The sequence below is a fragment of the Grampus griseus genome (genome assembly GCF_964374135.1).
Source record: "Grampus griseus genome assembly, chromosome: 13".
Lineage (NCBI taxonomy): Eukaryota > Metazoa > Chordata > Mammalia > Artiodactyla > Delphinidae > Grampus > Grampus griseus.
The window spans coordinates 39,439,503-39,458,113 of NC_139007.1; the positions used below are offsets into that span (position 1 = coordinate 39,439,503).

Genomic DNA, 18,611 nt, shown 5'->3' on the forward strand with positions numbered 1-18,611 from the left:
TGATGGCAAGAGCTCAAGTCTTCCCAAGGCTAGCCCTCTACTGACAGAAAACCAGAGATTCACCTGCAAAAGTGACAAGGTCGTTTCAGCAGTCTGAAAGCACAATATTCTACTAATCCCCAAGAAGTACCATTTGTATTTCTGCACTTATTAAAACAAGTATTTAAATTGTGCAAGCTTAGTACAAAATAAGCTGTGAAACAATTAGCCAGCAATTTCTCAGACACAATAGAAACATTTTTACGTACGTGTCATTTCCTTTGGGTGAAGTCACCGAACTTTACCACCCTGGCGGTTAAGACTCCATACTCCCAATGCAGGGGGCACAGGTTTGATCCCTCGTCGGGGAACTAAGATCCCGCATGCAGCGCGGCGTGGCCAAAACAAACAAACAAACAAGCCAATGAAACCGTAAAATTGAGGATTTCCTTCAAAGGGGCAGAATGTGTATTTGGGACACAGAAGAGAGGCTTGATTTATAAAGCTATCCTTTTCTCACTTCCCTTTGACAGCTGGTCAGATAACCCAGAACCCTTCCAGAAGAGATTTTTATGGCTGGGACTGGCTCTCACGCTAGAGATGGGTAGGCCTGTGCCACAGGAGCCCCTAGCCACCTGTGGCTACCAAGTGCTCACAATGTGGCTAGTGTGACTGAGGAGCTAGGTTTTATTTTTAATTAATTCTAATATAAATTTTAAAACTGATACTTGTTTCAGTTATTGGGGAAAAAATTATGTCTGAAACTACTTGAATATGTGAATCTAGGTTTTCAACTGTAAATTGTATAAATCCTAAAAACAGATCAAGTGTGTCCCATGAACATTAGCATCCAAACTGAGTGTGCAGTAAATGTAAAATACACACCAGATTTTGAAGACGTAGTATGAAAAAATGAATGTCAAATATTATTATATTTTAATATTGAATATTTACATGTTGAAATATTTGGCACATGTTGGATTAAATAAGCGATTTTATTAAAATTAATCTCACTTTCTTTTTATGTTTTTAACGTGGCTACTAGAAAATTTTAAATTACACGTGGCTCACGTTACATTTATCTAAGCACAGAGGCAGACTGTCATAAAGCTAGTTAAACTTGACTTGTAAACAGTCATATGACCATACTTCCTGAATAATTATCCGGCTACCCAGAGTGAGTAGTTAAGCATTTATCTGCTTTAATACTATATATCTCCTGGAGAAAATGTGGGCCAGTAGGCTTTGAAAAGCTGGTAAAAACACTGCACTTCAACAATAAGGTTAAGGTAAATAGTTTAAATGACTAAAGTCAAGAACCTGAAATAATATTTAGGGCATAAGTGTATTTGTAAAAATTATATCTCTAGTCAGGCCTAATATAACATACCTTGGTTGACACATATAAATCATTTATGAATTTCTGAATTATATACAATAAAATATACTTTGCTAGATATGTTAGAAAACTGCTTTCATCTTCTCTCAAACCTTAACAATTCTATATTACTTTAACCTCCCAACGCTTATTTGACTCAGGTGGAAATCAAAGATCTCTAAAACAAAGAGTGACTGACATGAAGATCCTGTTAATTTTAGGGGCGATTACCCCTACTCTCCACCAGCATTATGTTAATTAACATACACTAGTGCCCACCTTTTCTCAAAAATCTTCTACCAGTTTACTTGAGAGAAAGTGGTCAGCGTATTCAATAACATAGGCTGAGCTGGAAAAAACGTAACCCAAACATAATTTAATCTTCTGACGATTATTTAAAATCACACAACTACAGACACACGCTGGCTACTAAGTCTCTGAGGCTCAAAATTATTTTTAAGATTGGGAGAATTTACTTTTAAAAATTATGTGTCTATTTTGTGAGATTTAACCTACTTTGCAATAAAAATAGATTATAAGTTCCTATCTAAAAAGTTATCAGACACAATACATAGATCAACATTTTCAGAGATCAATTAGAATCCAGTAGAGTATATTTAACATAAATTACACTGAATTTTATATTCCAGGATAATTAAGAAAGCTTTAACTTCACCATGGAGATCAAATATCAAAGCTGACAAAAATTCAGAATTTATTTGGGGTGAATATCTTGATCCAATTTCATACTTTCATTAGCCTTTTAAATTAAATTTTTAACAACCTGCTTTTAAAAAAACATGTAAATCTGTGTTTCTCAGAAAAGTCGAGTTTAGAATTTAAAAAAATAATCCTATTCTTTTGGCTTTCTTGTTTTGTGAATGTTGAGTTAAAATAGACATTTAGGTCATGTTGTCTTTGACTCTATCTTAAACACGACATGATGAGCCCACTGTACCACACAGAGATTAAACCTTGAGAAATTACTCTGTCTTAGGGGATTGGAAGTTATTAAAAGGACAGAGTCCCCAAAGTTGTAATCTGTCATATTCGGCCCCAACTTGTCTTGTAGTGGCAATTGTGTTGCCTAAGGGGGAAGGGACAACGAACCATTGTACCCAATACAACATATGATTTTCTTCGTTCTAAAAAATAAAAAATATAACTGGAAAAGTCAGTAAGACCATGACTATGGCTGTGAACATTTAATACTCACAGAAAAGTTTAATGCAATGCCCCCAAAGAAAAGTTACACAAGTCTTTAAGAGATGTAGTAAATGAAAATGAAAACCATTCATCAATATCGAAATGCTAAATCCAAATCAGTATTAGATATAAGACACGATATACACATCTTGCCTCTTGGATGGACGCTATCGGCTGGCTCAGTGAGCTACCACATCTCTGTAAGAATCTGTAAGTGAGCGTTGCAGAAAGCCTGACTTCAAGCACACAATCCAGTCACAGCGGGCTGACGGAGAAGAGGCCGACAGAGCAGTCAGGCACGTGTTCGGGTCAGCTCTGCTCCTGGCTGAGCGGCGTGGACTGGGGCACCTGGTGGGCGGGTGGTGGTGGAGCAGGCTCCTGTGTCAGCTGTAGGTGCTGAGCCGGATCTGAAGCGCTTGCTAAGTGGAGCTCCCCTGTTTGCTCTTGATGGGCGTGAAGATGTTCCAGAGTTTCCTTGGAAAGTGTGATGACGTGCACTGGCTCGGTCTGTGAGGGTTCCATCTGGCTTTCAATCATATTGAGGCTTTGAATGTGTTCTGTTTGCTCCTGTTGAGCTGAAAGAATTAAGTTCTGCAGTTGCTCTGGCTGCTGCGTGAGCAGGGTGAGGTTAGCAGCCTGGTCTGCCGTCATGTTCTGGGAACTCTCTGCAGTGACGATGCTGATTCCTTGGCTAGGACCAGGCATGAAATTGATGTTATGTACAGAATCAGTTACAAGAAGCTGAATTTCCTGCTCTCCGGAGGTAGAGAGTTGATAGGGCTGCAGCTGAAGAATATTCCTGACCTCTTCAGCATTACTATTGCCGGAAACGCTGCTGGCATCGGATGCGTGTTTCTCTTTGCTATGAATTTTTAAGTGAGCCTTCAAGTTGTCTAAGCGAGCAAACTGTAAGTTACACTCAGGGCAGGAGAAAGGCTTTTTGCCCGTGTGCAGAATGCAGTGTCTCCTCTTGGCACTCGAGTCAGAGAAGGATTTGCCACACACGGTACAGGAATATGGCTTTTCTCCTCTACGAGAAAATATACACTTCATTTTAAAAACAGGAAGATCTGTTTATCACTTCCTGATCATTTAGGGAGAAGCAGTCAAGAAGAGAGGAAAATCAACCTGACTGGGAAGCATAAGTCATGGGTTCTCTTACTAACTTAAGTACTTGGACCAAGTCACGCCTGCCATGGACTTCAGTTTCTAATCTTAAGAAAAAAAAAAGAATGGCAGGGAGGGGTGTTTGAGGACAGGTGGTAGATGGGGCTGTGATGCTGGGTCAGATATGATAAAATTTGATGATTCCACAGTGTGTATTTCAGATAAGAAGGTAAATAGTAATAAATTACACACCAAGTTCTTTTTTGTTTTTAGCTCTCACAGCCAATTTTTAGATTCTAGAAGCCAAATAAATATATATGATTGATTTCAATATTAAAAATTTGAGTAGCCCCTAATTATCTGTGTTAGAAGAACTACTAAATCAAATCCGGAAATAAGTTGTAATGAACAAATAATTTATTCAGAAAATATTAAATATTTAGTTTTGACTGAAGATAAATCAAAATTTAAGAAATGACATCAATAACGCAAACTTTTGCTGGCCAGAATCAGTTTTCCTGATTTGGCCTAAGTGAGGAATTTCTTTATTGAAAAGATAAAACAAAATAATAAACTGCCCAGGAACTTCTACTAGAGTAATAATTTGGGGAAAAGGACTATATAGGGACTGTATGTCACCCTACTGAACGCCAGGGTTGGATGAGGACTCCGTGTGAGAAAAGGATCTGCAAAACTTTACCGATGGATCCTGATGTGCGTCTGAAGAGAACTCTTTGCTGTGAAAGATTTGCCACAGATTTCACAAGTAAATGGCTTCTCACCTAAAAAAGGGGAAAGCATTCAGAAATATACATCCAAAATAAAACAAAAAGCAAAAACCACCCCATAGTTTCACAATATAAAAAAGAACAAAGGCACGTGTTCGGGTCAGCTCTTGAACCCTCAGTAAGCATGAGTGAATGAATGAAGCACTTAGCGAGCACCTACTACGTACCTGAGCACTGTGTCCTAGATGCCAGGAGGATACAGAGAAAGTGGGTACGGTTCCTTCCCTCAAACACTTAAACACTGAAACAAGGGGGTAAGTGATTCTACAAAGGACACACATTCGCTCCTGTACAGTCCACCCTTAGGTAACTTACACTCCCACACTTTACTGCTTGACCTTCCCAAGGGCCCGTGAGTACCAGGGAGACTTGTGAATTATCCACATTTATATCTACCTTTCCAGTGTATCCAGAACCTGACCACTTCTCACCACCTCCACTGCCACCCCTGGCCCAGGCTGCCAACACCTCCCTGCAGCAGCCTCCTTGTGAGTTTGCCCACTTCTGCTCTGCTTCCCTGTCGTCCACAATGAATGAGGCAACTGGAGTGACCCTTTACACAGTCAGATCCTATCACGCTCTGCTGCAAGTGCTCTAATGGCTCCCCATCCCATCCAGAGATAAAAGCCAAAGCCCTGGGCCTACAAGGAATCACAGCTCTGACAGATCTGTCCACCCACTGCCACTCCTCACCCCAAACCTGCCTAACCTCACCAGGTACTCTCCCCTGCTCATCACACAGCCCCTGGAGAGGCCCTGAACACCACACCCCAAGCAAGCCACGCTCAGGGCCCTCACACTCATCATCCCCTCCCTCTCCCTGGCATGTCTCCCCCAGGGTCTCCCAGTGTGGTTCACTCTCCACACTGCCTTCAAGTCTCTGCTCAAGTGTCACATTACCAGTGAGGCTTTATCACCACCCAAAGCACCGCCCCAGCATGTCTTGGTCCACTTCCCAAGTCAGTTTTCCCACAATGCTATCACCACCTTATATACTGTATGTTATTTATTATATCTCTCTCTCCCAGTCTTATGTAGGATGATCTCTGAGTCTGCCTACTCCTAGGACCCCAGTGCCTAGAACTGGGCCTCGCACACTGTTCCAGAAATCCTTGTTGAGTAAATGAATTTCACAGAGTGGGAACTGAGGCCCACATAAGATGTCGTGACTGCTCCGGACCCCTAGTGGGGTCTGGCAATTTTTTTTTTAAGAAATAAATTTATTTATCTATCTATCTATTTATTTATTTATGGCCGCATTGGGTCTTCGTTATTGCACACAGGCTTTTTCTAGTTGCGGCGAGAGGGGCCTACTTTTCATTGCGGTGCGTGGACCTCTCATTGCGGTGGCTTCTCTTGTTGTGGAACACGGGCTCTAGAGCGCAGGCTCAGTAGTTGTGGCAAACGGGCTTAGCTGCTCTGCGGCATGTGGGATCTTCCTGGACCAGGGATCAAACCCGTGTCCCCTGCACTGGCAGGCGGATTCTTAACCACTGAGCCACCAGGGAAGTCCCTGACAATTTTAATAAGGCTTCAACAGCATTTATTTAGTGCTAGTTTATACACTGCACATACAATGACAGACTGCCATGCCCTCCAGAAATGCAACTAAGTGATCCTAATGCAGGCAAGGGAACTATGAATTTGAAAAAAAAAAAGAAGAAAAAGAAAAAAGAAAAATCCCACTTAACTATATAACAAGGGATGAGTGAAGTGGGGGATGGTCAGGTAGCTTCCCTTTCACAGCATCTACTAGAAAATTCAGGTGAGATGTTTCCCCAAGTTCAGTCTAGGCAGAGGACACTTGTGACAATTTGGGTGAGTCTGCGTCTTTGCAGCAGTAACTCTTACCACTCCAAAGGTTAAAACCAGGCCACTGTCATTCTTTCCACAGCTTTCCAACCAGAGCTGCGTTCTATTCTGATCTCGGTTTTTCTCCCTCTCCCAATTCCAAGACTGAGTACCTGCTCTGTCCGCCTGTCACTGTAAAGTTCTGTGTGGGGAGCACATACAACAACGTTCACGTTATCATTCAATTCCATCTGGGGTTGCAACACCTCAGGAATTTTGTTGGCAAATGTTTTCAATACTGGAAACTCTTTCCAGAAACATCCTCGAGCACAGTAAGAAGGCAAATTTTCCTAGCCAACGTGAATCTGGGAAAAGTCTTCCTACTCCTCTGGTTCCTAACTTGTTCTGGTAACGGTTACACGGCTCCACTGCCTCCGGTTCACCGACACATTCCTTCTTCCTTTGCCTCAGCTCTACAAGGATGGGCAGACCCTCAACAAAGCACAGAGCTGAGAAACAAAAAGGAAACAAAAGACAGGATCACAGCCTCAAAAAGACACATGTGGTAATCAAGTACAGCGGCAGGGCTGCAGCTGACTGAACACTCAAATGAGTGGTATCAACAATTCTGCGGACAGTATGCGTGAGGACGAGGCAGGAGCTGGCTGGACTGGAGAGAGGCCCCATTCAGGTACTAGGATAAGCAGAATGACCAAACAGCGGGTGTCGGAAATGACCACAGGGAGGACAAAGAGGGATGAGGATTCACTCTGACGAGCGTGGGACCTAAAAGGTGAGGCCAGGCCACGAAGAGCCGTAAATTCCAGGCAGAGGACCTGTGGAACTTCTGGATGTTTTTAGCAGAAGACAGACAGGACAAAGTACTAAGAAAATATATATGTGGGGACGGTGGGTGGGGGCGGCTGTAGGAATCTGTGTAACAGTCTAAGCCACAGTGCCGAGGCCTGGACCAGGAGGTGCAGGAAGCAGACAGAGAGGAAAGAGAAAAGGTGAGGTGACAGGGCCTGGGTGGCAGCGGGGCCAGAAGGGAGTTGGTTACAGGAGGATCAGACAATGGCAATGAAAGGACAGGGCAGAGACACGAGTGCAGGTTTCACCCAGGGGGATGCTGACAGAAATATTTAAGTAACTCAGAAGTTTTCCTTCCAGACCCTCTCCTCAGCTGTGCATGCCACTCATCCCACCCCACTCTGACGACCTGTGAATCCCCATCCCAGCTCCAGAGGGTACCGACTCCTGCAGGCTTGTTGGGTAGCATGGCCGGGTTTCCTACCCCATTGGCTAAAACCCACGTGACCATCTTGGTTAACGCAGCAGCGTCCAGCCCCTGACCCAGCCAGGCCCGACAGTCCAGTCTGCTCCGAGTGCACATTCGACTGGCAATCTAGTTCTGTACATCTAAATTCCTCAAACAGCTGCTTTCGTTTTCTTCACAAATCAACAACGTTCACTGTAGAAAACTCAAATAATACTGAAAAGCACAAAGTGTACAAAAAACACTCAGAATTCCCCTGTAGATTGCCACCTCACACTGTGATGAAACCTTTACAGGCGTCTCTGTGCACACACACAGGTGATATACCATGTACACCATGAGATTGGCCAGTGCATGCTGGTCTGTAACATCAAATGGGAATGGAAAATTCATCTTAAAAAAATGGTTAAAAACAAACAAACAGACATTTTAAAATGGTGTTTTGTGTTCCACTATGTATCTTGTCCAAAATTTACCTAACTAATCCCTTACTGAGGGACATTTAGGTCACTTTTAAGCCTGTGATATTATAAGCAATCCTGCTTACGTTGAACATCCTCATGCAAACATCTTTTCCCAACTGGACAGCTTACCTTTTGATTCACATTGCCAAAGTTCTTTCCAGGAAGTTCCCAAATTCCTTTCCCATCAACAGAACTTAAAGATGCCCATTGCCTCACATATTTGTCAATCTAATGGGCCAAAAGAAATGCACATTTCTTTTTCTCTGACAATTAATGCAGTTAACATCGTTTCAGACGTCTACTGGCCATTCCTATGTCTTTTTCTGTGATATGCCTTTCAGGTCCCCCTGCCCAGTTTTCTCCTGGGCACTCATGTTCCCATATTTGGGCTATTAACACTTCGTCACATATGCAGTGACTCTTTTTTTCCCAGACTAAAAATCTCGTAAGTATATCTCTTTTGTCCACTCTCTTAACTTGAAGGCCTTCATCTTTCTTCCCCAGAGCCTGGTAACTGGCTCATCCCCAGGACCTTCCCTCTCTGACCATCCTCCTTGGGCTGCCTGAGTCCTTTTCAATGCACGAACCAAAATATGCCTCCTCTCTGCCCAAAGACCACCCCCCGCTTCACCAGGGGCCTGCCCCTTGTCAGCAATCTCACTCTAGCTGTTCACCGTGGAATTCCTCACTACGGCCCTCGGATGCCAGCCTCTCACATCGTCAACCCCACGCATCCTGTTCCTGTCTGGAAACACCTCTTCCAGCTTCCTCTGTCTGTCTAGCACTTACTCTGGCTTCAAGACTCAGGTCCTTCCTCTGGGACGCTTTCCCAGACCTTCCCAGGGAAAGTGAAACACTTCTGTCCCTATGTTCACACCTCTACTGGGGCTCGTATCACACTGTACTGAGGTTCTTACTAGATCACATGTAAACTCTGGAAAGGTATGTTACACTGAGGGACCCCCAGGTCTCTCAAAGTTGGGGATGAGCAACATTAAAGGATAGTCTGAAAACATGGCTGAGATTTAGGAAGCTTCATATCCAATCCAACAAAATGAGGCTGTGAATGAAAGCTGTGGCTCAATTAACTGTGTCACAGGCAGGGGATCTACCTGGGAGTAGTGGGAGCCCACAGGGGAGGATCAGTGTTTACCTAACACCACACAAGGGACAGGGACACTGGAGGGCTGGGACTCTACTGCGGTCAGAGGCCATGCACCAGGCTTCTCCATGACCTGGGCTAATTCTCTGAACTTGCTCCCAGCTCACCAAGCAATCTTGGGATCACTAACTTGGTTTGCAGGTACAGTGATGTCAGGAAGGCGGTACTGCAGACAACAGAGAGGTGCAGTCCCTTTGTTAAGTGAACACACTCCTTTGCTTGGCATGGCTTGGCTCAGTTCCTGAAAGCCTGACCAGCTCCAGGTATGGGGAAAGAACTGAGCTGCAGCGACCTCGTTGGCACTGCCTGTCACCTTGTTTCCCTTTCAAATTGCATCCATCCCCCCCACCCCCGCCACTGAACATGCCCTCTAGGGAAGAAAGCACCTCTTGTTTATCTCTGATTTTTTTGTGCTTGGCAAAGGATATCTAACCCAGAGAGAGTTTGCACTTAAAGAGCTAAGAGAAGAGAGTCTTGGTTTTCCCATGGGTGTGGCCCTCTCGGCAGGACCCGCCTGCCCTGCTGGCGGCTGTCCTCACCACTGTCCATGGAGGCTGAGCGCCAGCTCTGCCAAGCAGCCTCTCCCAAACCTTCCTCTCTGCCCGGGGAGCAGGCAAGCGGCACCCCAACTCTTTTCAACACCAATATTGTGCATATTCTCCAGGCTAAGGACAGAAGGGTCACAGTCTCTGCTTCCAAGAGCCCAATCTTTTGACGGGTTTGACCTCTTATCTCTCAGTCAGACAAAAACTTTACAGAGTCCCTGTCATCTCCTCTCCCACCCATCGCATCCTCCACTTCTCTCTTCTGCTCCTCAGGGTAGTGGGTGGAGCAGAGTTTGCTGGGATCCTGGAAAGAGGACTCGTGCTTTCACCCCCAGTTCAAGGCCTGGTTCTCCTCAGAAAGACCAGAAGCCTCACTGACACCTTATGATCAGAAGATGAAACGTCTCACCCCGGGCACTGCGCCACGTAACCGAGACAGCTTGGCTCTCCTCCACCTCCGCCCTCCCGCGGGGGTTCTCTTCACAGCCCCATACGCTGCCTACAGGCCTGTGTATAAGCACGGGAATCTCGACCGCTGCTCGCGGTGCCCCCTGAGCTCGGGCACAGATACCCAGCCGTCTCCTCCGCTCATGCACCGGGGTGCCAAACAGACGTCTCACGCCCCATGTGTCTAAAGTCTAACTCTCCATTTGTCCCTCCGTCTTCCCCGGGTTCTCACCCTTCCGGCTGCTTCCGCCTCCCCTCCGCTCACCCCCATATCCAATCACGGGCCCATCACGGGAGTCTTCCTTCAGAATACATCTGGCGCTGGGCCACTCACCGCCTCCCCACCACTGCCGCCCTGCACGAAGCCCTGCGCCAAGCCCCTGTCCGGCACCACCTCCTAATGGGTCTTTCCACCCTCCTACGGGCACCTCCGCCCCTGCCTCACCCCACACCGGCGGCTGCTGTGATCCTATTAAAATTCTCTGTTACATCATGTCACTCCTCGCAGTAAAGCCATCCCGTTCAGAATAAAATCCAAAGTCTTCACTGTGCCTTCAGAAGTTCTTGGGCCTAAGCGCACAGAAAACCTGGGGAGCTTTTAAAAATGCCAATTCCAAGGCCTCATCCCCAGTCACTTCGATCAGAATCTCTGGGGGTGGGACCAGGCTTTGTCTTTTTAAAAGCTTCTCAGGGGGTCGAAGCACACAGCCAGGCCGGGAACCCCGTGTCACACGGGCTCCAGCAGCCTCTGATGTCCACCCACACTACACACTCCTACTCCCACCGCCCCGGCTCTGCCTAGGACGCTCTTCTCTGGGGTAGACACGATGGCTCACTCACTCCCCACAGCAGCAGATCTCCATCTAAGATGGTACCTCATCAGCAAGGCCTTCCCAGACAAGCCCCCATGTCAAAGGGCAGCTCCCCCTCCTGCCTCCTGCCCCTACGTTTAGTCCTTCAGAGCACTTATCCCCACCTAACAGGTTACTCACTCGCTTGTTCTTTGTCTCCTGTTTGAATGTTAACCCCTCAAGAGCAGGGGCTCTGTCCATCTCAGGCAGTGCTGTATCCTCAGGGCCCACAACAGGGCCTGGTACCCAGTGCCTGGTACTGTTCAGTAAATATGTGTTAAGTGGATGAATTAAATTTCACAGAACCTACTAATGATGTCTGTAGAAAGACTGTATAGAGATCCATTTTCATAAAACTCATACCTTATGAGATATTTAAGAAAGTAAATGACTTTGAGAAAAATTGTGTTTTCAAAAAAATGTCCAAAGCAACATAAAGCAATCTGATATATAATGTTGGTAGACAATTTAACAGAATCATTAAACCATCAATCTAGAATAGGAAGCTTTTCTTAGAAAAACTAACAGGTTTCTTTTTAAGAAATGTTTCTTTTTAAGAAATGCTTCTTACCCAAAGTTCTAAAAGGCCCACATTTTTACTTTTCTGATCTTAAATGAAAGAATTTGACCTGCCCTAATTGATCCTGCCTCCTCTTCAACCTGGAAGCTGATTTTTCTGGAGGTGGTGATGCTTAAGTTCTAAGTACTGGTTCTAGGAGAGAAAGCGGAAAAATCCTCAGTGCCTGTGCTGCCTTAGTGTCTGCTTCGTTTTCTAAAAAGTTTATCTTGATAATCTTCAATGCTGAGGTAAATTAAAATTTAAACACGCAACCTGATTCAGACTTGTACTATTTTGTGGTATTACATGAGGTTTCATTTATGAACAATGCTCAGTAAGTACGCTCCATTTTGCTAACCTACAGACATGTGATGTCCCCACAGGATTGTGTGACAGCATTCTGCCTGGGCTTTTTATGGGACCTACTTATAAAATTCCCACACAATTTACAAAAACACAGTCTGAAGAGGGGACTCCCAGTACTTCATTTCTCGCTCCCCTAAAAACATAAAGCACACTAGAAAGACAGGGTGAGATGGACTTTTACCTGTGTGTGTCCGCAGATGTTTCTTTAGCTGAGACACATCCATGAATTTGCGGCGGCAGTGGTTACATTCCGGTAACGAGTGGCCTTGTCGCAACAATAAAAAAAGTGTCAGTGCATATATGCTGTCCCTGCATTTCTTCAGTGATTTGTGTTAAAGCACTTCCCTGAAAAATAATCACTTTAAATATGGTGCTTTAATAACACAACAATTTTAAAATTAAATTTGGTAACAGTTAATAGTTTCCTAGGCATCTTGACTCACTGCTTCCCCATCAGAGGTGGGACCCTTCCAGTCTCCCTAAGTGTTATCTCCTTTTTCCCTCAACGCACTGGTGTCACTGTGGCCAACCGATCTCAAATGATGCTCCCAATCCCCCCTCCATTTATTATCAGTTGGCAGGAAAGAAAAAAGGACAATAGGTGGAGTCAGGCTGCAGAGAGCCTGGACTGACGGCTATGGGGTGGTGACACCTCTGTCCAGGCACCACTAACAGCTAATTGACTGGTGCCCTCTTAGTCAACTGGTGCCTTGAACAATACCAATTTTGCAGGGTTTCTGCATGTGGCACCGAAACTGCAATATAAAAATTTAATATAAATCACAAGGTAGCAGAGAGTAACCCAAGGACACCTAATTTAGATTGCTTTTTAAGAACTATTTCCCTAAAAACTCATTTATCTTCTACAATAGGAACCTACTGTTTCGGAAACAATTTGTATTTGCGTTTCTCCCCCAGCCAATCCAAATTTTCTCTCACTGTATTGTACCTGTATGAACTCGGTAATGGCTCTTTAGTTGTCTTTTCTGGCTGAAATATTTTCCACACTGATCACATGTAAAAGACTTCTGTCCTGCCAAACAAAACACGCAAAAAACTATAAAGAACTGGAATGCTCACTAATAAGGTAAGTATCACAGTGGGCCCAGATCCCCATTTTCTACAAATAACACAAGTGACTTGTCTACAAACCCAAATGCCTTCAGAGTCTACCACAGTTACATAAATGTGCAAAAGCATGTAAGGCAACAGGGAGTGATGGAGACCGGGGCAGAACTGGAGAATTCAAGTTCCCCCGCAAAGGCATCCAAAGTAAAATAATTCTAAACTCTGGTGCTTAAACAAGTCATGACTGCACACTGCACTGCCGGCAGCCAGTTTATAAACCCTAGTTTAAGGCTCGATGCTGTGAAGAACTCTAAACTACACTCTGACAGGTGCACAATTCTGTCTTTCAACGGTATCATGTGGGGAATGATACGAGGCTGAGAAAAGACCATTAACATCACGGTAATGCCCACCCCAGGAATGGGAACCTGGTGGCAGCTGGCTCCCCGGCGCAAGCCCGCTACCTGAGTGCAGGCTCATGTGCTCCAGCAGCGAGTGCTTGGTGGTGAGAGCCTTGCTGCACACGGTGCAGGTGTACGGCCGCTCGCCTGTGTGCATCCGGGTGTGGACCTGCAGGGAGTGCTTCTGGGCAAAGCCTTTTCCACACTCATTACATTTGAAAGGTCGCTCCCCTGGAATAAGAGCCCCAGAAACATGATGTAAGTAAGAATCTGCACATCCTTCTGTCCCCTCCCAAATTAAAACAACAGTGAACAGGAGAGACAACATCAGCAATAACATTTTGCAAGATGGAGCTAGACGGGTCCTACACCAGCGGTGAGGAGCGCTGAGATACACACAACCTAATTTAAGACAGAGCCTCCACAAGGTCAGGAACTGGTGGCACCTGTTATCTCTGAAAATAGGGGTGAGGGAGGATAAATGACAGTCCGTTTCAAAGGTAGTTAGGCCCCCCAGGTCCAGTCTCCTACTCCATGTAACCAGGAGACTGACCCTCTCCCCAGCAGAAGATGGAGACTGTTCTCTGAAGAGGGTAAATCGGATGAAGGATCTCTGGACTAGGGGTCTCAGGGTTAGAGGTCTCCTAGCGCAGTGGAGCCACTACGACAGGGAGAGCAAGTCAAAGTTCACATCTGGGATGAGACTCCCCTCAGCCTTCTGCCCCCTCCTGCGCTAGACGCAGACAGCCAGGCCCACAGCCCCCAGGTGGGAGGTGGAGCATCTTCTCCTGGAATGCGAAGGGCCGGCAGTAAGAGAGCTGAAAACGTGATGCCGGGTATCAGCAAGATGCCTGCAGGCCCTGTCTACATCTGCAGAGTTGCCAGTAGCTTTTAGCAAACCATTCTTGCATGTAATTAAACATGATTTAAAAAAAATCTTTTAGCAAACCATTCTTGCATGTAATTGAACATGATTAAAAAAAATCACCAGACAGTCAAGGAAGGTCTTTAGTAGTAGAAATAGATACCAAAACGGATAAGAGAAAAAGCAGCTTGCAGAAAACAGACTGCCCAAAGTGAAGAAAGCATTAAAAATTAAAAAATAAGTAAATGTTGTTATTATAGGCCTGTTATACAGGCTCACAGAGGATTCTAACTAAAAACAAACAAAAAAAGAATTTAGAGAACAAAAGGGCTCCTAGAAGTAAAAAAAAATAAGAGTAGAAATAGAAAAACAATAAAAGTTGAAAGATAAAGTGGAAATCTCCCAAAAAGTAGAGCAGAAAGTGATGGAAAATAGGAGACAAAAGATAAGAAAATTAGAGGATGAGTCCAGGAGGTTCAACATCCAAATGGGAGGAGTTCCAGAAAGAGAGAGCAGAGTAAACAGAGGGGAATCATCTATGAAATAATTCATGAAATTTTTCTGGAACTAAAAGGTGGTTTTCCAGGCTGTATGGATCTACTGGTAACCACTCAAATGGAAGAAAAGAGGCCCACACTAAAGTGATTCAATGCAAAATTGCAGAAACCACTGGGAAAAGGGAAGATGCTACATGCTGCTTTCCTTAATGAATCTCGTAGAACTATTTAACTCCTTAAACTAGCCTCTGTCACAGTTCAACAAATATTTCTCAAGGGTCTATTGTGTTCAAAGAACTAAAATTCAGGGTCTCAGTCTATCTGTACTTAAAATCTCCCGGGAGCTTTTAAAAACACCAACACTCCAGGCAATGAAATCAGAAGCTCTGGGGCTGGGACCCAGGCCCTGGTAGTTTTAGAAGCTCCCTTGGAGACTAAAACATGCAGCCAGGTTGAGAACCACACTGCTGGATGCTGCCAGGTCATAAGACAGCAGGCTGCTGGATGACAGGTTTTAAGTACCAGACCCTATACTTATGCTTACAATTAGGTTGAGGGGTAGATTACAGGTATATAACTACAGCCTGACCCAAAGCAGAGTGAGTTAGGTACGTTAAGAGAGAGCTCAAAGGAGGAGGGATTTCTGGCTAGGGCTGCACTGTCAGCCTAGCCACCATCTGAATGGTGGCTATTCAAATTAATTAAAATAAAATATTCAGGGGCTTCCCTGGTGGCACAGTGGTTGAGAGTCCGCCTGCCGATGCAGGGGACACGGGTTCATGCCCCGGTCCGGGAGGATCCCACATGCTGCGGAGTGGCTGGGCCCGTGAGCCATGGCCACTGAGCCTGCGCGTCCGAAGCCTGTGCTCCGCAACGGGAGAGGTCACAACAGTGAGAGGCCCATGTACCGCAAAAAATAAATAAATAAATAAAATAAAATAAAATATTCAGTTCTTTAGTCACACTCACCACATGTCAAGTGCTCAAAATACACAAGTGGCTAGTGGCCACCAAAATGGACAGCATAGATATAGAACATTTCCATACTCACAAAAGAGCTATTGGCCAGTACGGGGCTAGAGAGACCAAAAAGGAAAAGGCATTTACAGCTAGATGGCTGAGTGAGAGAGCTGTCCAGACAGATCTGGGCAAAAACACAGCTATGGTCAAGATGAGGAATCTTCAAGAATCATAAAGCATATTAACTTTGGCTACAGCTTGATTCCTGGACATTCAAGCCTTGAACCAACAACTTCAAATAAGTAGAGAGGTTCTGGAATCAGGTTCCTTGGGTTCAATTTCCACCTGTCGCTACACGGATGCCCTGGTCAAGTTACCTTCAGCTTTCTAGACTTAGTCTTTGCATCTGCACAATATTAACTGTCTCACAGGACTGTTGTGAGAATTCAATGCAATAACATGTATACTTTATTACAATGCCCATCACATAGACATTGCACAATAAATGAAAGTTGTTATTATTGTTACTTCTCCAAAACATATTCCAATAAGCTGTGAAAGAGTAATTACCCGTGTGGCTTCTCTGGTGGATTGCTAAAAAGTGATTATACTTAAACACTTTGCCACAGTCTTTACAACGGGCCTCGGGGCCACCGGGGCGCTTCCTCCTTCCACAGACCCTCTTGGCTGAACCCTGGTCGTCTTCATCCCCAACTAGTTTATAATCTTTCAGTTTGACGGACCTCCGAATCCTCCGCTTGCTGCACCGATTCTGGTTGTCCTGCCCATCCTGGATCTTGGGATCACAGTTCTCATCTTTTTCAGCTGGCATTTCCTCCCCTCTACCTGGCTCACAAGCTGGCTCAGATTCTTCCAATTCTTTTGCTGGAATCTGTTCATTCAGTACACCATCGTCTCCCTCTTTAACCACAAAGTTTTGTCTATTCTGAACTGAATTGTTCACTCTCAGCTGTATTTCTTCCTCTGCAGCCAGTTCTGATTTCCCCTCCTGCAGACTGTTGACTTTTCTTGGTCTTCCCCGTTTCCGCTTTGGATGATCATTTTTCTTATTAGAAATAACAACCACTGGAGCGCCAGCTGTGTTCAAAGTCGGTGGCTTTGGGGAGCTATGATTATTTTGAAAGTCTGTGTAAGCCTTTACCAGGTCATAGACTTTTAAGAACTGGGCAGTAGCCAGGATTTGTTCTGTACTTTTCTCACTGGCCTGGAGACAACCCGTGTAGATAAATTCCAGCAGGATACTAAACGTGTCGGCAACCATGCCTTCCAGCATATAAATGGACTGGCCAATCTCCCCCTCTTCAGCAAACATCATTGAGAAGTATTCACTACTGGCAGCAAGTAAGGCTTTGTGGGCCCGGAAATGCACATTCTCCACGATTAAAGTAATGTCACAGAGGAAGCCTTTCTTCCTTTGATCCTCGAAACTGGCCAGGATGGTGTCACTGTGAGTGTCTGAGTGTACAACCAGCTGCCCAGAAGGCTCTGATGATGTTTCTGCCATTTTCTTTAGAAGCCCAAGAAGGATTAAACCTGAAATAAGAAAATAATGTTTAAAAAGGAGGAGGCATTCTCTAACAAGATTAATCCCAGCCCAAAGGAACCTACTAGTCACTTCACTTTGTTAGCTAAATTTCATCATTTACCACTTTTAAAAGACTATTTAAAAACTTAGCTTTGGGTTCTCATTCCTATTGTACCATTACCCAGCTGGGTGAACTTCCGACATCCACGTGACCTCTCAGGGTCTGTTTGTTTTCTGCTCTGTAAAATGAAGGAATTGGGCTCAACCATCTCTAAAGTCCTTCCCTGCACTAACTTTCCATAGTTGCACAAATAGAAGAATGAAAACTACAGTGTCGTCGATTTTACATATTATTAGCCATTTTGTCTGTGACACAAAAATAGAAAGAGCGAAGAAAAACAAAGTGAATTGGGGTAGCTGCAATGAAGTAATAATAACGTATCCGGCCTCCCTCTGGAAAGGCGGCGCGGACCGCCCAGGCTGGCGCCCGACGGTGCGGGGAGCTGAGGGCGCGCGATTCCCCGGAGCCCGCCGAGCTGGGAGCGGGCCGCGGGGGAGGCCCCTACCTCCGACCCTGGACCTCTTGGGCCGGGCCCGCGAGCTGCCGGCTGGGGAGGGGTCGACACGGCTGCGGTGCCGCGCCACCGACGGATGGCCAGTGGCGGACCTACCTCTCCGGACGCCCTGCAGAGTCCAAATCGCGGATGGCCCACACGGGGCCTGGCGGGCGCACCCACGCCGGGCCCGCCCAGGCCCCCAGCTCCGCCCGGCCAGCCTCTGCCGTCTCCGGGCCGCGCGGCTTCCGCCCCTGCGCCGCCGCCGTCGCCGCAGCCAACACGGAAGCGCCGGCGCCGGGACCCGCCTGCGCGGACGCCGGACCACGTGGCGCGCGGAGGCGCCCGGGGGCGGGGCGGGATGGAGCAGAGCCTGAGGTTCCCGGAGGCGCCGCCAACGGAGTCCTGGCAGGTCTGGTGTTTGAGGTGAGTGGGGGGCAGAGGGCAGTAGCGGCGTTGTCCTCTGCAGTTATGGAAGTTTTATATCTTATTAGTGGCTCACTGACACCTTAATCAATTTAGTCTTTTCTCCTTTCTGGACGCTGAAGCCGGCTTTCAGGTCTCTCATGTGTGCCGAATGAATGAAAGCGCCTTTACGTTCACCGTCATCGTCGTCATCATCAGCATCAGCATCAAAACCATCATCCAATGCCTGAGTCCAAGGGCCTGAAGAGAGAGCTGCAGTCAAACAGATCTGGGTACTGAGTGATCTTGATCAAGTTACTTATCCTGTCAACCTTGTTTACCTTACTTGTGAAATGGAGAAGTTGACACCAGTGCCAACACTGGGTGGCTGTGGGG

General features: G+C 45.8%; 1 protein-coding gene across 1 annotated transcript; it reads right to left on the reverse strand.

Annotated features, from left to right (window-relative positions):
* Positions 1–1,949: 1,949 nt before the first annotated feature.
* Positions 1,950–18,054, reverse strand: ZBTB24 (zinc finger and BTB domain containing 24). Its single transcript, XM_082668727.1, has 7 exons — positions 17,928–18,054; positions 16,281–17,264; positions 13,452–13,619; positions 12,869–12,952; positions 12,101–12,184; positions 4,371–4,452; positions 1,950–3,593 (listed from the first exon to the last, which is right to left on the reverse strand). The coding sequence occupies exons 2-7, from the start codon at positions 17,233–17,235 to the stop codon at positions 2,873–2,875; spliced, it is 2,094 nt and encodes a 697-aa protein (XP_082524853.1). The 5' UTR covers positions 17,236–17,264; positions 17,928–18,054; the 3' UTR covers positions 1,950–2,872.
* Between the last annotated feature and the right edge of the window lie 557 nt (positions 18,055–18,611).

Bases quoted from the DNA above. Each gene is read 5' to 3' on its own strand.
- ZBTB24 (XM_082668727.1), bottom strand. From the start codon at position 17,235: ATGGCAGAAACATCATCAGAGCCTTCTGGGCAGCTGGTTGTACACTCA. The intron at 13,620-16,280 runs GTAATTACTCTT...CTCTTATTCCAG, and splicing joins CCACCAGAGAAGCCACACGG to GGGAGCGACCTTTCAAATGT. The intron at 12,185-12,868 runs GTACAATACAGT...TGTTGCGACAAG, and splicing joins CCATTACCGAGTTCATACAG to GCCACTCGTTACCGGAATGT.